General features: G+C 41.0%; 1 protein-coding gene across 11 annotated transcripts in view; it reads right to left on the bottom strand.

Annotated features, from left to right (window-relative positions):
* Positions 1-16420, bottom strand: part of ncoa2 (nuclear receptor coactivator 2) — a 134494-nt gene that overhangs the window by 52115 nt on the left and 65959 nt on the right. For all 11 annotated transcript variants that reach the window (XM_088642266.1, XM_088642271.1, XM_088642264.1 and 8 more), the window contains one exon: positions 13250-13422. In XM_088642266.1, coding sequence (XP_088498392.1) covers positions 13250-13422 — 173 coding nt within the window. The remainder of the gene's footprint in view (positions 1-13249; positions 13423-16420) is intronic.

Raw genomic sequence — 16420 nt, 5'->3', positions numbered from 1 at the left:
CTTCCAGCCACAGCCACAGATCCTTATAGAATATTGAAAACTGAAATTGTAATCAAATGTTTTAATAAAAACCTCCTCCCTACTCAATGTGTTGAAAGGCAAATATCTAGGCTTCCTTCTGGAAATTTTCTCCGAGTCATGTCTCACTTCCTGTTTTAATATACCAGATGAAAACCTTCATCCGTACACAAGTCTGAATTTTATAATCCTTAGTTATCCAAAAATACACATCTGATTCTTTTCTTAACTTCACAGTTGTAGTAAACTTCATCCTATAAAACAGAACTAAAAATATACATATTATATGTTATTCCCCATTGTGCCTGAAAAATGACATGCAATATTTAACATTAAAGGAAAAAAGTCTACTTTTTTTATTCAATTTAGTGACTACAATACTTCCAACAGCTCCAGAACATTATAAACCTGCCTCAGTACAGTACAAAAAGGAATACATGATCCAACTGAAATTTAACTAAAAAAGCAACTTAAAACTTGAAAGCAAAATAATTAGTCATGGATAATGAGCTAGCTCCTAGAAAGATTACATTTCCTGATGTGCCAGTCCACTGATCTTAATTGGTCAAGTTTAGGCTTAGTGTCACAACAAACTATCCTGTTTCTAAGTGGAGTGTTAAAGGAATGATTTCATAATACGGAAAACTGTACAGAACTATTTAAGACTACGTATGGTTTTTACAGTGAAGGAACTCCTCTTGTGTGTGTGTCGTAAGAACTCATATTAATCTCAGCAGTCGTCATTACTAAGCAAAATACTTTTGAAAAAGTTAAACGGTTAAATCATAAATAAGAATAAACAAAGCTCACGAACAAGGAAATGCAGGTTAGATGGAGCAACCAAAAAAGTTTTTAGAACTGTGATTGATCAGCGATGGAAAAACAAACACCAGAAGTATTTCTTTTTATTCAAACTTTTCTACTCTAAGAAAATTACAGAAAAAAATACAACAAAATATGTCCCTATGGCAATTTGATCCCTAGAGCCTTACACTGAACTGAACAGAAAAGGAGTGAAGCTAAGAGTCATACTGATCTTATGTGAGCAATGGTTATGGAACACCATATAGCAGAAATGACTTCACATTACCTTTATCTTAATACTGTATTGTTTGGATGGCCCTACGTTGTCTGCTAATCCAATCAATGGTGACGAGAAATACCATAAGAGATGGGACTACACTCCTTGGTACACTCCAGAACTTCCCTTCAAGCTACTCAACGTAACTAGGGAAGAAACTACGTTGAAAGAGCTTATATACCTTCCTGATGACAATCTTGGCTGGAATTCTGTAGGCTCCGAGTATCTTCCACAAGCTCCACAAGCTCTTGCGAAGTATGCTATAAAAATGCCCTTTTGAAGCACGTGAAGCTGATGTAGAGACGTTGCATTGTATCCCAAGCATTGCTCGATGATGTTATGCAGAAGAAATATCCATTATATACATCCTCTGTCCCCTGCATGTTCTTGCCTAAGCCCAACATCACTCAGAAAAAAATTCTACACAATATCTTGCTAGGGATGGAAAGCTGTGAGATGTTTCACCTGTTGTCACCATTGCAGAGGTCCCCTGTTTTTGCATATCTAAAAAGCTGCCTTTTACCCCCAATCTTTGGTTATGACTATTTTCCCCTATATTGCAGAAGAGGTTAGTAAACACCCTAGCAGCCATTTTCACATTTGCCGGCAGAAGGTCAGTTTCAAGGGCTGTGGTATTCTTTGTTGAACTGATGGCTATTCTCGCTTATGATCCAATAGCCGAGCGCTGTAGACGATGACGTCGTCAATCTAGTCGAACATGCAACTATCTGGGGACCTGCAAGCCAGCTTATTAAAATTTTTGTGAGAGACCAATGTTGCCAGTGCCGATGAAGGTAATGGTAAAAGCTGAATAGCCCTTCTCCAATGTTGTTGATGTTACCAGAGCCAGGTCACTCAATTCACTCAGTCCTTCAGAGTCAGTGTTATCTGCTCCAACCTCTACATTCATGACATGCTCTTGTTTATGCAGGTCATGTAGAGGGACCTTGGATGCTGCATGCTGTAGTTGCTCATATCATCTTCCTTTTCCTCCTCCTCTGCCTTGTTGGTAGATGCACAGCACTGGAGAAGGATGAGTTTGTTAAGTCTGCAGTCAAGCGCTGCTCTGATTTGCCAGTCGTTAATTGTATGAGAGACCTGGACTTGTCCTTGCTCACTGTGCCAGCCGCACAACTGATGTGTATATAGCCTCTGCCTGTGAAAAGGATGGCCGAGCTGTTGGTTTTCATACTGCATGCTGCACCAAACCATTCAAAACTGTCTCTATATCTCCCTGGTAGTTTGTGCCCGTCTTTGACATTCCATGTACCGAGACATTGAGCTCCTGACTCTCCTCCCCCCCACGGCGTCCACCTGAAGACGCCATACTGCCCATGTACCAGCTGGTGTCCCCTGTTGGGTCGCTGATGATGATGTACACATTGTCGTAACTTGGGTTGAAAGTGTTGGGACTAATCCCAACCCTCAAACTGACGCACCCCTTGAGATTTTGCTTGGCGTCAATAATTCCCAGGACCACAGGGGCACGCAGGCCTCAATACAAGCCTAGCACATGGTGAAGCCTAGTTAGTGAGCAACACAACATTTGTGTATTAATTGGCCCTCTTATTCAGCCCACAATTTAAGGTGAAGCAATCTGTGAACACTCTGCACGCATGTGTGCATTTATGGAAAGCAACTGCAGAAAGAAAGAAATAGCATGAAACACTATCTGAAAGGTTACCAGCCGACACAAATCATTTTCAAAGAGAGGAAAAGGGCAAACAGTCGCGTAAGTAAAAGGAAATTCAGGAAATGGTCAAGAAAAGAGAAGGCCAAGAGGAACAGTGTGCTGCATAAATCAGGGCCCGTGCGAGTTGGGGGTGGGGAATTCGAGAGTTTATTAACACTCACTGAAAGGAAACCACATACATCCCAAAAAGAAACTAACATAAAACCCACTGGAGAAAAAAAAGGAGCACAGGAGCTCCTGCCTCCCAATCGGCCACGAGCTACAGCGGAGCACCCGATTGCCAAGCTGGTTAATAAAAGTTGAACAAATATTCTGGAAGGCTTCGAATAAATCTAAAGTCTGTCAATGTCTGGTTGTCTATATATTCTGCACCAGGAGAATTCTGCCTCAGGGACAGTGATGCAGAAAGTACTTGCAGGAAACTGCTGCTATTCACGTTCCACAGATTGTTTATGGTGTAATACTGCCCTTCACAGCCAACTGATTGTATCGAGATTGCACCGGACACCAAAAATACAAGCAATACTGTTGCCATTTCAAAATGCTGCAATTAATACATCACAATGCATTAGCTGTAAAGCCTTCTTCAGGTAGGCAGTATGTGCAAAGTTGTTTTTCTTCTTTCATTATACTTTTCAGCGTGGAATTAATCTCGACTTGTTCCCCTGTATCCTGCATGCTGACACAGCTCCCCACTCCAAGATACTGCCGCCACTGACAAACAACATGCTTATTGCTTCTGACGTCTGAAGTGCAGTGAAGCTAGAGGGTGTAGTTCCACCATCAGCCAGCTACAGAGAGCAGTCACTGCTCTTTAAATTTTGCATCACATTGCTCATCATTACATAACCCCTCTCCACTGAATCATAAACAGCCTGCATCATCACCCTGACTCATCGGCTCTCTCTTGCCTGTTGGAGGTGACTTGGCTGATACAGCCAATATGCTTAAGGCTTTTTAATACAAGGGGAAGGAATATAAAATACACAATGCTGTTCCAAAATTGTAAACCTATTAAAAAGGAATTTGTAAGTAGCAGACATATGCAAATGTTTTCAATTCATTCCAGAAAAATAGAGTGAATTTTCGCTGCTCTCATAACACTATAACCTCTTATGACAGAGCTCAGTGGTGTTCTGAGAGAACCTGATAGTATGTTTTCATGCCAAACAGTGTGCAGGCAACAATTTATAGAAAAATTAGAATGATATAGTACCTACTGAAACAAAATCTGTTGAGACAGAACTTGACTTTTCACAGCTTTTCTGAACCCGTTTCTGATGTCAATGACACGTTCAATCTGAACATCACAGGCAACAACGAGAGGACATCACAGGAGGTGGCAGGATGGAAATTAGCTGCAGATTAAAAACCTGTGTGCCATCCTACTATCAAAAGTAACTAGAATGGTGACAGAAGGCCAGCTCAAAACCAATGGAGAATACCCTGATGCAAAGTCAGAATTTTTCAGTTCAAAGAGCGAACAGTGCACGAGGAAGAATAGGTGAAAGTCTCAAGAATCCACTGTTATTAACACATAGTAATATAAAGGTCTGGTACTATTCTAAACAAGAAACAGGAAAAAAATAAAAAAAACAAAAGGCATATTTTAGAAAAGATAATTATCTCCATTCTATAATGTCAAGAAACACCCACAGGAAGACAAACTGTGTGTGAAGGGTTTGCTTTTTGACAAGGTAAGAACCCTGAACATAGCAAAGAAAACAAACCCAGAGGAAAATGACGGATGTACAAAGATGTAGTTTTCTTGTTAGTCCCCTGACCATAACTGCACCAAAAGACTCTGGAACCAGTTTCATAGCGGAGTGAAAAAGAATGACTACAGCCAGGAAAAATCTGTTCTGGGACAAGTATAAAGCTGAACCAACAAGAAGCAAAGTCAGTTGTTAAGGGGGGATATTTTGATGAGAAAGATCTGCAGTAAAAAATCAATAAAATAGTTTTTTATTTTCCTTTGAAGTGATTTTCAGAAGTGAATACATAGGCAAACTGTACTCATGCTTCAGGAAAATACTTCAGAGAGAACATTTGAAAAGCTACTGCAAAGCATTAAAAATGCAAATACAGTTGGTATCGATTGGTTTTGCAAATAACTTTTGTTTTGATGTTTCTCGGTACAGAAATTACAATTCACCTGATGAAATAAAATTGTCATCCCGTCACACAAACTAATCCTAAAATATCATAACCCTTTAAAAGCAAACATGGAATCCTCATTTTAAGGTCACATGCCCTTGACTTCAGAAGACAATTATTGTGGTTTGTTTTTAATGTGATGTCTCTTTTTGATCTCAAAACATTCTACTCTGCTTGGAACCAAAGTTGTTCAGCTCCCACTGAATTCGTGTTGCTATAACAACAAGATAAACAACGTGATCCCCCGGGAAACGTCAAATTGATCACACATTAACATTAAAAAACATTTTCACAGTGACTTTGAAGAGTTTACCATTTGAAACGTTCTGCCTTAGCCTGTAGACAGTTTAACTGACATGTATACAACAAACTGGCAGCTTTCTCTTGGATTTCCGAAAACGTTTTTTCCCCCCCATGTGAAAACGTACGAACTTTGGCACTGATGATTTGTAACAGCAGGGATGGAACATTTCGGAGTTTTATTTTTCCGTCGCAACCACATTGTTACCAAATTGATTTCTCGTTTTCTTCCACGGTTATTACCTTGCTTCCAAAAATCGTATTTCCGTTCTATTCAACCCGCCAAGGCATCTGCCTGAGCGCAAGAGGATCTCTACGGTCACGGTCGGGAAGTAGCTGGCTGTGACCAGGATTCCCCCGGGTTTGGCACTCAATGGGCTGAGCACCAACGAGCGTAGTGTTCCCTCAGGAGGCAAGGGTAATGCCAGCCACTACTTAATGGTTCCGAGTTATCATCTTCACCCCATGTTGTGGCACATCTTTCCTGCTGTGAGGGGTGTCTTCCAGAATGACAATGCAGCTCATCCACAGAGCACACGTGGTCGCTTCAGGGTTTGATGAGCATCGCACTCGAGTTAGTCACATGTCATGGCCTTCTCAATGACTAGACCTGAACCTCAACAAGCATTTGAGGGATATCCTGGACCAACGCCACTTCCCTCAACCAGACGGAAGTACACGGACTTTCTCACGGAAGAACGTCAGCGCCCTCCTGCAGATTTCCAGACGCTGGTAGACTGTGCTTCACCCTTGATGTCCCAATGCTCTATTAAGTGACTTAACACTGGTGTTTCCATTGTTGATCCACTACCTGTACATCTATAGTTGTAAGATGAACTGAAAAATGTCCGCATACAAGCTATAAAATTCAAGTACACCCGAATCAAGACAACGCACTGTAATCCACAGGTTATTTTAATATTGTCTTTGTTAGATAGAGGATTTAAAAATGTTTCGGGATTTTTTTCTACCAGCTTCCTCAGCTTTTAACTGCATCACACAGAAGAAAAGACAAGTCTACACTCTAACGGGAAAATGTTCATCTTTTTACAGACCCAGACTGGCTGGAACATGTGCAAAGCCACATCTGAGTAAGCGTGAGAAAATTCCCAAACCCATTACCAAACAACTGCGGGGCGAGCATCAATCCGTGTACGCCTTTGGGGACCGGCAATAAACTGCAAATGCATGCTCGTGGCACACCTGTTTGGAAATGGGTGTAATAATGTGCACATTATCTGCGGGCACTGGCACCAAAGCACTTAAAGAGACCTAAACCTCAGATTGAAACGGGTTCGGTAGAAAGATAGGGACTATCTAAGAGGGCCATGGGTGCCACCCATGTTTCCGTCGCTGCACCCCAAATGGAGACAGAGATGTATAATGCAACAGAATGATACCAACTTTGATAAGCTATACACTGTCACAGCCACTTGTACCCACAAAACACACAGGAACAGATTCCTGAATGCCCACAGGCCGCTGCACTGGCAGTCATCTGGGGAGCTGATCAGTACTGCATTTCCCACACATCTTATTAGCAAACACAAAGTCAACAAATAAACCTTATTTGGTTACTTGGTAAAAGACATAATAAAGTTACCTTATTTGGTATTAGACATAATCATAGTTTTGAGAGAGACACATTTACTGTAAATTCAGAATTACTGGGCACTTCAATGAGTTTTCGTAGTGATTTCTTGTTGAATTTAATTTCATTGGATCAGAAAATTGAAATGGCAAACTTTAAACAAAAGACATACAGAAGGAACACAGATATGACAGTGCCAACTGAGTGACCGTAAACTTTTATGCAATTAAAATAATTTCATTCTGTTCTTTTCCCTCTCTTCCATTGCATCATAAGCTTGTGAATGGCTCAGTTAGAGCCATTCTGGTGAGCCTCTGGTTATATTCTTTTTTCTAATCCTACTGAGACTGAAACCTATCAATATGCATTAATTGTTATTAATATATAATATCAGATTCAATATATAAACCTTAAAATAGAATTTCTACATTACAATAGAGAATGTATATACAGAGAACTATATATGATAGTTTTTCAGTTGTCTTCAATTATATAATGAGTTTTGGGGCTCCACATTGCTATATGAATATACTGACTTATTATTACATATTGAAGAACAGTTTGCTGGTTTTTGTTTGGGTCCTTAATCACAGGTGCTAATCGCCGTTTGTAACAGCACAATTAAAAACAAGAGCTTATAATGCATAAGACGATGCAGGGGATGGACACAGAGCTGATTATGAGTCTGGATATGAAAGAGCTCAGGGTAAGTGACTCTCTGATGTCCTTGGGGAAAGAATTCTGATCTTTGGGGCTTAGCAAGAGAAGGCCCAGTCGCCCACAGGGTGTAAGCAAGCTCAGGGTAAAAACAGGAGACAGGAATCGCACAAATGTAGGTTGCATGGTGGGGAGCAGAAACACAGTAAGTCAGATAGGATCTGCTTGCTGATGAGGACTTTTTCTGCTCTCAGTCCTCGACTTCAAAAAATCCAAAAGTCTATTATTTCCAGCAACTTCAGCACATGCATCTTCATGCAGTCTCTCCTCAATTTAGACCTTGATATCTGACTAAACGGCTCTTTACAGGTGATCAATTAATGATGAAAAGAAAACACATGGGAAGAACATCAGTATTCATATAAGACACTCCCACAGTGAATCAGTCCTGGTGGTTGTTCTTTCTGAACAAGCGCAGCTCTCACACTGCATTATTAACACCAGGTTCATATCAGTTACAGCTCTCATTCAGCCTTTTCATCTCAGCTGAAAACAAATGTAAAAAAGGCATAAAAGCGAAAACTGAAAAGAATTACCCTGTGATTAGTACCTCAGCTGGAACACAAAACTGAAGACACAGGGGTACTATGTAGCAGGACTGAGAACCACTGTACTAGGGTATTTTTTAAACCAAGGCCTGGTTTCAAACGGGAATTACCAGCTGCAATTAGCACTGGTGGTTAACGAACAAAACCCAGCACACACAGGGGTACTCCAGGACCAGAACTGGAAACCACTGGTGTAACATCACAAAAGTACATTTTGCTAATCAATACAAAAGTCCTAGAAACATCACAATTCTGCAAAAACATATAACTATTTTAGTAGGCGAAACAGGGTGGTTTTGAGTATGATCTTTATGCAGCACTTACTTAAATTCGACACTTCATTAACTGGGAAAGATGAAGAACAGACCAAAAGGTGTCCACTAATGCTCAGACAACCACCATTCTAACTAATGGGGCAAACAACATAAATCAAGGCAGACTGTAATACAAAAATTTAATCAACATTCACTTTTAACGTTTCTCAGAGTTTGTAGGAAATGAAAACTGTAGAAAAGCACTGCTTACATTTTTTAGCTTTGCTCATCTGATGGCCTGTCCTTAGAAAACCCTTACATGATGCCTCTTCCAGATTAATATTCAACAGTGGTGCCATCACTGGTATTTATACAATGATCTCTTAGCATTTCATCCAGTAACTTGTAAAACATTAAAAAAGACTTCGTTTCCCAGAACTGGAAAGTATTTTCTTCCTATACTGTTATTCAGTATCTGAGATACCTGGAGATACGCTTTTAGGTTTCTTATGGCAGCATTCAGATGCTTTTAGATGTTTTATTCTCCCTTATGTTTTTAGCAAAGCTCTAATAAGTTCCTGCAGAATTCCTGAACTCCCTCGTCGGGGTTCTCAGTTCATTAATGGACATTGTCGTTCGTCCTGTAGCGCTAGACTCTTTCACACTGCCACTTAAAAGCAACACCAGCATCAGGTGTGACTGGACACCAGCATGGTGTTGGCTCCAATGTGCTCTTTCCTAGGAGAGCAGGACACTGCATGGCATTGTGCTAACTGGGGAAAGGCACAGTCCCAGCACGGCACAGCAGGGTCCTCACCCAGCAGTGTATGCTGTGTTTCTCAAAAAACATTCTGGAGACGATGAATCATGCCTTCACAAAAGTGCCAGTACTTTACTGCTGTAAGCGTGGAAACAAGGTATAACTTATTTTTTCGAACGTCTTAAGCAGACTTAGGCGAACCACGGCTCCAGAAACGGGAGTACAATATATTCGTCTGGAGAGTTCACATGTTTTTGTTGGAGGAGCCTTATGGGAAATAACAGCTTGAACAACACGTCGATTCTTCTGATTACTTCCTTTCAACAACTTCTGAGCTGATGTTCTTGGAAAGCCGGGATACTCACGTTTGCCGTGTCGTCGCTGACATCTTTTCCTGTACTTCCTGTATTTTTTTGGCTTCTTTTTTCAGTTTTCATCAAAACGCATGGTGCAGTAGGCACTGCTCTAGGCTGGTTTCTGGGGTCTGTGGTAACGATACTGGCAATGCACTGTTCAGGAACATTAAGCCTCCTGCGCTCACACTGTTTTTAGTTTCCAATAACGCACTCTAGGTCTCGCTTCCCGAGATACGACAATATTTTTCCAACACTCATTCTGTCCACAGCTCTTGATTTCTTCCGTCGTAAGCTGCTCTTCTGGCAAGATCAGCTTTGATTTTTTTGTGGACCCTTTGCTAGTCTTCATCTATTTTTTTTTTTACTATGCTGGTTTGTTTTTATTGAATCCTGCCTCTTTTCTACTCACAAGAAAAAAAATAAAGACATAAAATTTATTGGTGGCGCTGTTTTCAAAGTCAGATTGTAATTCTATGTTAATTTCAACTGAATTAATTTGATAATGTATATAACATGCAATACAATTGTACAGGGTGCACACACAAAACAAATAATGATGAGGGTATACTGAATACTTCATCATTGTTGATTTACCCCTATTAATATAATTCGAATATATCTCCTTCTTCCCAACTGATCAATTCATTCACACAAAACCGCAAGATTAAAGGTGTCAGCTTGGTCTAAATTTAGGTTTCTGAAAATTTGTGCTTTACAGTTTTAATTTGACTTCCATTCCACAATGGGAATTTGAGTCACAATCTCAAATTCAGGCCATGAGTCAGGGCAACACCACGGTTCCAGTTGTCAATACTTACAAGTAGAGCAGATTTAGATAAAAAATAATTCAAAACTTCCCAAGCAACTTTCTTCTTCACTCTGCCCACAAAAAGCGAGGACGTCACACCACCTTAGGATTTTTTAAATGTCTTCATAACTGCTTTATATCTTCAATGGGTGACAATCTTAAACCGTGACCACATTTACAGTTTGGCAGGACATATTCAAATCTCAAAATTCATGAAGAAATCTGAAACGTCTCATTGCCAAGATGGCAAACCCAGCACAAGGACATTGGGTGCAGAAACTGACAGGCCTGTAAGTGACCCCGAAGCTGTAACAGTAGACCAGTTGGCTCAGAAGAATATGGTTTGTGTTGTGCAGTGAAGCAAGTCCATTCTGACTAACCCCATCACTAAGGATAATTACAGCCAGATGCAACAACGTTTTCTTCTTTGTGAACTAAATGATCAAGTGATGAATATTCCATGTGCAATGTATGCAACTAAACCAGGGCTTTCCAGCCTTGCTTGTTCCACTGGCAGTCAAGCTTCTTACTTAACTTAATCCTTCACTGAACTAATGAGTTGCTTGACTGGAACCACTACTGCCTTTAAGCTTAGCATGTTTTTTCAATTCAGAATCTGGAGATCCTACATTGTTTTAAAAACACTCAATAGTTAAAAGGTAACCTTCAACGTCATTAGACACTGAAAACACTACTCCTATTAGTGGCCAATGAAGGTATCAATTAAGTAGCTGCGCGCCTGGCTGGAATTAAACCCAGCAGGTGTGGGCGTCCCTCCGGACCGGGCTTGGGAATCACTGTGCTACCGCCGACTGGTGCCATTTATTTGACTAAACCTGCATCGCTGCATTTAACAGAAAACCGCGGCGCGTGACCTTTACAGTATTTGCAGACGTCTGGCATCCATGTAACCACGCTGAGGCCAGGGCTTCTCGTCCCCAAGCCCACCTCGACGCACCCAAACAGCTGACGCACTGTAGCACAGCACTGCTGCACGCCGACCAGAGGACCCGCTCTCAACCAGGCCTCACAGCTGCCTCTACGCATTCAACAGAGTAACAATCAAACCTCTCCACTACTACAACGGAACAGGGGTATAAGGTAAATGCAACCCAAGTTATATTCTTACCAATGCTTTTGGTGGGAACAGATAAAATACAGAACACAAGCCGACATAAATACAAAGAACCCAAACGATGACAACAGTTAAACTCTGTTTTTCCCACCCTTTCATAGAGTCTTAACACACAACTGGACAGTATTTTTCATTCAGTCTGTGTCAGGAGTCAGAAAAAGAAACAAAAACGGTACTTATCCAAAACAGCTGCAAACTAATGTGAGCCAAGGGCTTCCTGCTGTCACAGTTCACTGAATATAGGAAACCAAAGCTTAATTTTCAGAAAATAATCCAGTCCGGGGAGGAGAGGGAGGAGGAGGATGTTATCCCAAATAGCAGCTTTCCTCACTCGTCTTGTAATCTTACTTTAAATCTTGACTTGGCTCAACGTTGGTCAGACGTTGTAACTACTTCTTAGTAAACGTCTATCATGCCAAGGCTCTCTGGAGCCTAAAGCTGCTCACTCTACCAAATCTGGTTTAAAGGTCCTGGTGAACAAAAATCATATTTTCTAAAGGAGAGGATATACTGATTTTAAGGTAGCAGCACATAGATAAAAGCAACAAGACACTATTTCAGGTAGCTGATAGTGATTAATGAGACAAAGAAGCAGTGACTGGTTGGTCAGGTAAGTCTACTGTGCTCTACTGCTCAGCTACAACACAAATAGTGCTGATAGTGCTGTAACTACTGTTACAGTGCAATAAAGGCTTATAGGTGCAGCTCCCTCTCTATGGTTGGTCCTGGGGGCCAGAGCCCCAACATTGCAACCCCCTCTAGGATTTATTACCAGATAACGAACACTGTCTTTCCCTCAGTCTTAACCAAAACATTCAGCTTTAGCAACCATAACTACAAAAGAACAATAACCCGAGAGTTTAAAAGTGACACAGAGTTACTATACCCATAGTATAGTATAAAGTAGCATAACCTTACCTGGCTGATCCTGTTTGGCCAGGGACAGAAATCGTAATCACAGCAGCAGTCAGGTCTGCTACTAATCTACCAGTGTACATGGCAGCTTTGAAACCTTACTGCAGCCAACACGGCCCCTGCCCAAGAGCTACACCTCAATCCTAAGCAGTGGGCCAGAGCAGAGGTCCTCACCTTTGGCGTTAAACCAATAGGGAGAGCTAACTTGTGCTCCGCCCCTCCCAGTCTTCCCCATCACACCTCAAGTCAACCTGCTCCGTGGAGGATGCTCTCTGGCTGGTGGCAACACATATATCCCCTCAAAAGAACCAAGCTCGGTTCTCCTTCCTAACTTCCAAAACCCATTCAGATCCACTGCAACCTGTTAACGTTGTGCCGGGAGACAGTCTCTAACCGCAGACTAATGCAAACGGGTGATTCCATCCGTTCCTCTCTCTCTCAGCCTATTTGAAGAGGCCTCCTGATGAGCGACAGCTGCAGCAGGGAGCAGCGCTGCTCCCATGTGCAAATGCATGCAACTCGTGCACATTCGCACCCATCCCTTTAAAAGGCTCTAACACAATCATTAAACCTCAATACTTTTCTCCTGGCACATCGACGAACTAAAAATCTGCCACAATAACAGCTGCCTCTGGTAGTCTGGTACTGCGTCTTCCTCCCCCCCACCACAAGCGTTGATGGTATAAAAAAAATCTTTTAAAAACTTTACCATCCCCAGACTGAAGGTAAGTCTAAATGCTTTGCAAAAACCCAGTGTAAAATTCTTACATTATGCCATGGCACAAAGTCAACAAATGCTACAAAAACTCTGAAACGCAAAAAAGAGGAAAGAAATTCATTGATGGACCAAGATAAACAGCATTTATGCCCCAGCTACATTTCACCATATTAAATCAAAACGGTGTTGGCCTCTTACCTTGTTCTTTTATTTGACGTATCTGTTTCACAGTTTCCTTCAAGATTGCACATTTGTCAGGCTTAACATTAAAGTTATCGATATCACTGAAGTTCGCAAAGATCAACTCGGCCAGTTCCTCGATGTATTTATTTTCATGCTCACGGTTTCGTTTTTCAGTGCTTCGTTTAGGGCTGCGGAGAGGGAAAAAAAAACACACTTTGAGGCAACGGCATGGGAAACGCAGGTGGGTAGTTGTGTTTAAATCCTAATTTAACGTTTGTCTTCTAGTAATTTACTATGGAGGGAAAAATGAGATGTAAACATGTCATGTGATTACAAATGCAATCATTTCAATACCTAATTAAAGGGGTTAAATTTCCCGACAAAAAAAAAAGTTCAAACTCCAAAAATCACCACTTCCTACTTCTGAGAGTATATCAACTTGCATGCAAACAGTCCTACTTTTAAAAACGCACCACAATTAAGCATTGAGAATTCATACTGTGGTTTGAAAGCTTTATAGAAGTGCTGACATTTATTGATATAACAATAGACTTCAACTTAAACATCCATCAGGACCTGTCCATTGAAAATACTATTTTAAGAATTATTAGCTGGGTAATATGAGTGCAAGGCAAACATGAAAATGTGCAAAGACCAACGAACAACCCTGAGAAACAGACAGCCCTGCCCGGCCTGGCACACAGACACCACCTTACTCTCTAAATAAACTGCCCTCGGCTTGTTTCACCACTCATTCTGTACTTGTGGTGCTTTTCGCTCTGCAGCATCACCTGGCCAACCTCATCATCCTGCGTTTCCCAAGCCTGCTTGATTCTGAGGTATATCCCACAAGTGGAGAGGAATCTTTTTAGGTTTAAACATTAAAACAAGTCAAGATAAGATGAGTGGCTTGTTCAAAGTACTAACTATAATATAATTTCTTCTCATTGTTTTTTTTGTTAAGAAACCTTTTTTTTTTTTCAAATCTTACAGCCCTTGGCAATTTGCTTATGGCAACAGTAATATGAGAAACTAGATGAAAGCCTCTGATTAGCAGACTCATAGCTGGTTGGTTTTGCTCTGGATGACCACATATACTGACACGGGATCTGCAGAATGTGGTTTTCAACTCAGCCCTGACGGGCACTAGTACAGATGAGGTGCCGAGGTCCTGAAGAGGAAATCATAATTAGCATGCAGAAGAACCCATCTCCCTGTGCCACATATCAGAGAGCGGGGAAGTGCATCACAACGCATGTGATGTAACTCATGTGAAAGAAACCTTAAACCTGGTTTCCATGGACATTTCAAGTTCATTACGTGAGATCTGTGGCTGAATGAGCCAAGTAACTGAACCCCCAAAAGAAGGGACAGTGTCATTCGACGTCCTAGAAATGATTTTAAGCACCGACATGCAATGCAAATCTGTATTTTTAGTCACAAATGTAAAACAAAATGCATAAGTACGAAGAGAGATGTTTAAAGCGAAGAGAATACTGTCCTACCCACTCAAGCACTCTTCTAAAAAAGGGTATATAAAACATTCGAATTGTGATGATATTGGTTGTACAGTAATAATAATATTATTTCTATTTTTATTACTAATAATAAAATTATTATTATTATTATTATTATTATTATTAACATCCCGAAACGGATCAGAAATCATAGGTGCTGCTTGTGGACTTATTCCAAAATCTACATGAAATCCACGCTGTATATTTTGCTTGTCTTATTTTGTCTGTATTGATTAGGAGTGGAATCGCAGCTTTTCTAGTTAGAACTCCCATGTTTTTATGAATCTGATCAATGACGTTGATTTATATCGGTAAGAAAACTTACAAGCAAGACAAGGTCATTTGACCCATCCAGCCCGTCTGGTAGTTAGCAGGTAGTAACTGATCTGAGGATGAATCATGAAGGTAGCAGGGTTTCAGCTTCCACAATATGGCTGGGCAGCTTGTTCCACACTCCACATCCAGTTGTGTAATGAAGTGCTTCCTGTTCTGTGCCTGTTCACAAGTTTCTTTAAAAGATGCATTTACAGTGGCCCTCGTGCCCTGCCTGCCTCAGTCCAAATTAGACCACTACTATGTGCATCAGCTGACTAAAGTGACTATTTCACTAAAGTGAAATTTCATTTTTAGTGCTCAAGTATTTTTTAGGTATTTAATCGAGATAAAACTTAGCCAGCAGCCATATCACCCTGCAACTCACAACTGACATCCCACTGAAGCTCAGCATGTGTGACCCTGGTCAGTACCTGGATGGGAGACCTCCTGGGAAAGCTAAGGTTTCTGCTGGAAGTTGTTAGTGGGGCCAGTAGGGGGCGCTCACCTTAAGGTCTGTGTGGGTCCTAATGCCCCAGTATAAAGACGGGGACACTATGTTTAAAAAAAAAAGGGCGCCATCCTTTGGATGAGACATAAAACTGAGGTCCTGACTCTCTGTGGTCATTAAAAATCCCAGGGCTTTTTTCAAAAAGAGTAGGAGTGTTACCCCAGCATTCTGGCCAAATTTCAAGGCCTCCTAATAATCCCCGTCTCTGAACTGGCTTCATCACTCTGTTCTCCCCACTGAGAGCTGGTGTGTGGGGAGTACTGGTGCATCATCCAGGTGGGGCTGCACACTGGTGATGGAGGGGATTCCCCATTACCTGTAAAGCACTTTGAGAGGAGTGCCCAGAAAAGCGCTATATAAGTGGAAGGGATGATGGTGATTATTATATAACTTCAAGACCAGCACCACATCACACCTTTTCCCCAAGTTAATAATATAAAGACACTTTCCTTCTCTCCCCCTCCTAACGTCTCCACAGTACTACTGAAAGTTATTATCAGGATAGGGGAAAAATACTTTGTCACAGTGAATGTAATAGTGGTTCATGTGTTCTGAGAAATAATATTACTATCGCTTTTCCATAGTTCCAGTCTGACAGACTCTGTGCCCGAGAGCTCAGTTCTCCAATTATGAATTGACAGTTATACTCTTTTGGCGGGTGTCCTCAAACAATACTCGGATCTGCCTCTCATAGATTTAGTAATGTCATCAGCTTCCTTCATGGCTACATTTTTAATTTGGTGTGACGACTTAAAGAGCATAAGGATCTATTCAAATGTAACACATAGGCCTTATTTAAGATTGCCTCTTTTCAAAAGAGATTAAGAACCTTTGATATTTTTAATG

This window comes from Lepisosteus platostomus, chromosome 8, assembly GCF_059453375.1.
Source record: "Lepisosteus platostomus isolate fLepPlt1 chromosome 8, fLepPlt1.hap1, whole genome shotgun sequence".
Lineage (NCBI taxonomy): Eukaryota > Metazoa > Chordata > Actinopteri > Semionotiformes > Lepisosteidae > Lepisosteus > Lepisosteus platostomus.
The sequence above is the reverse complement of the archived record's forward strand: the minus strand, read 5'-3'. Positions and strand labels throughout refer to the sequence as shown.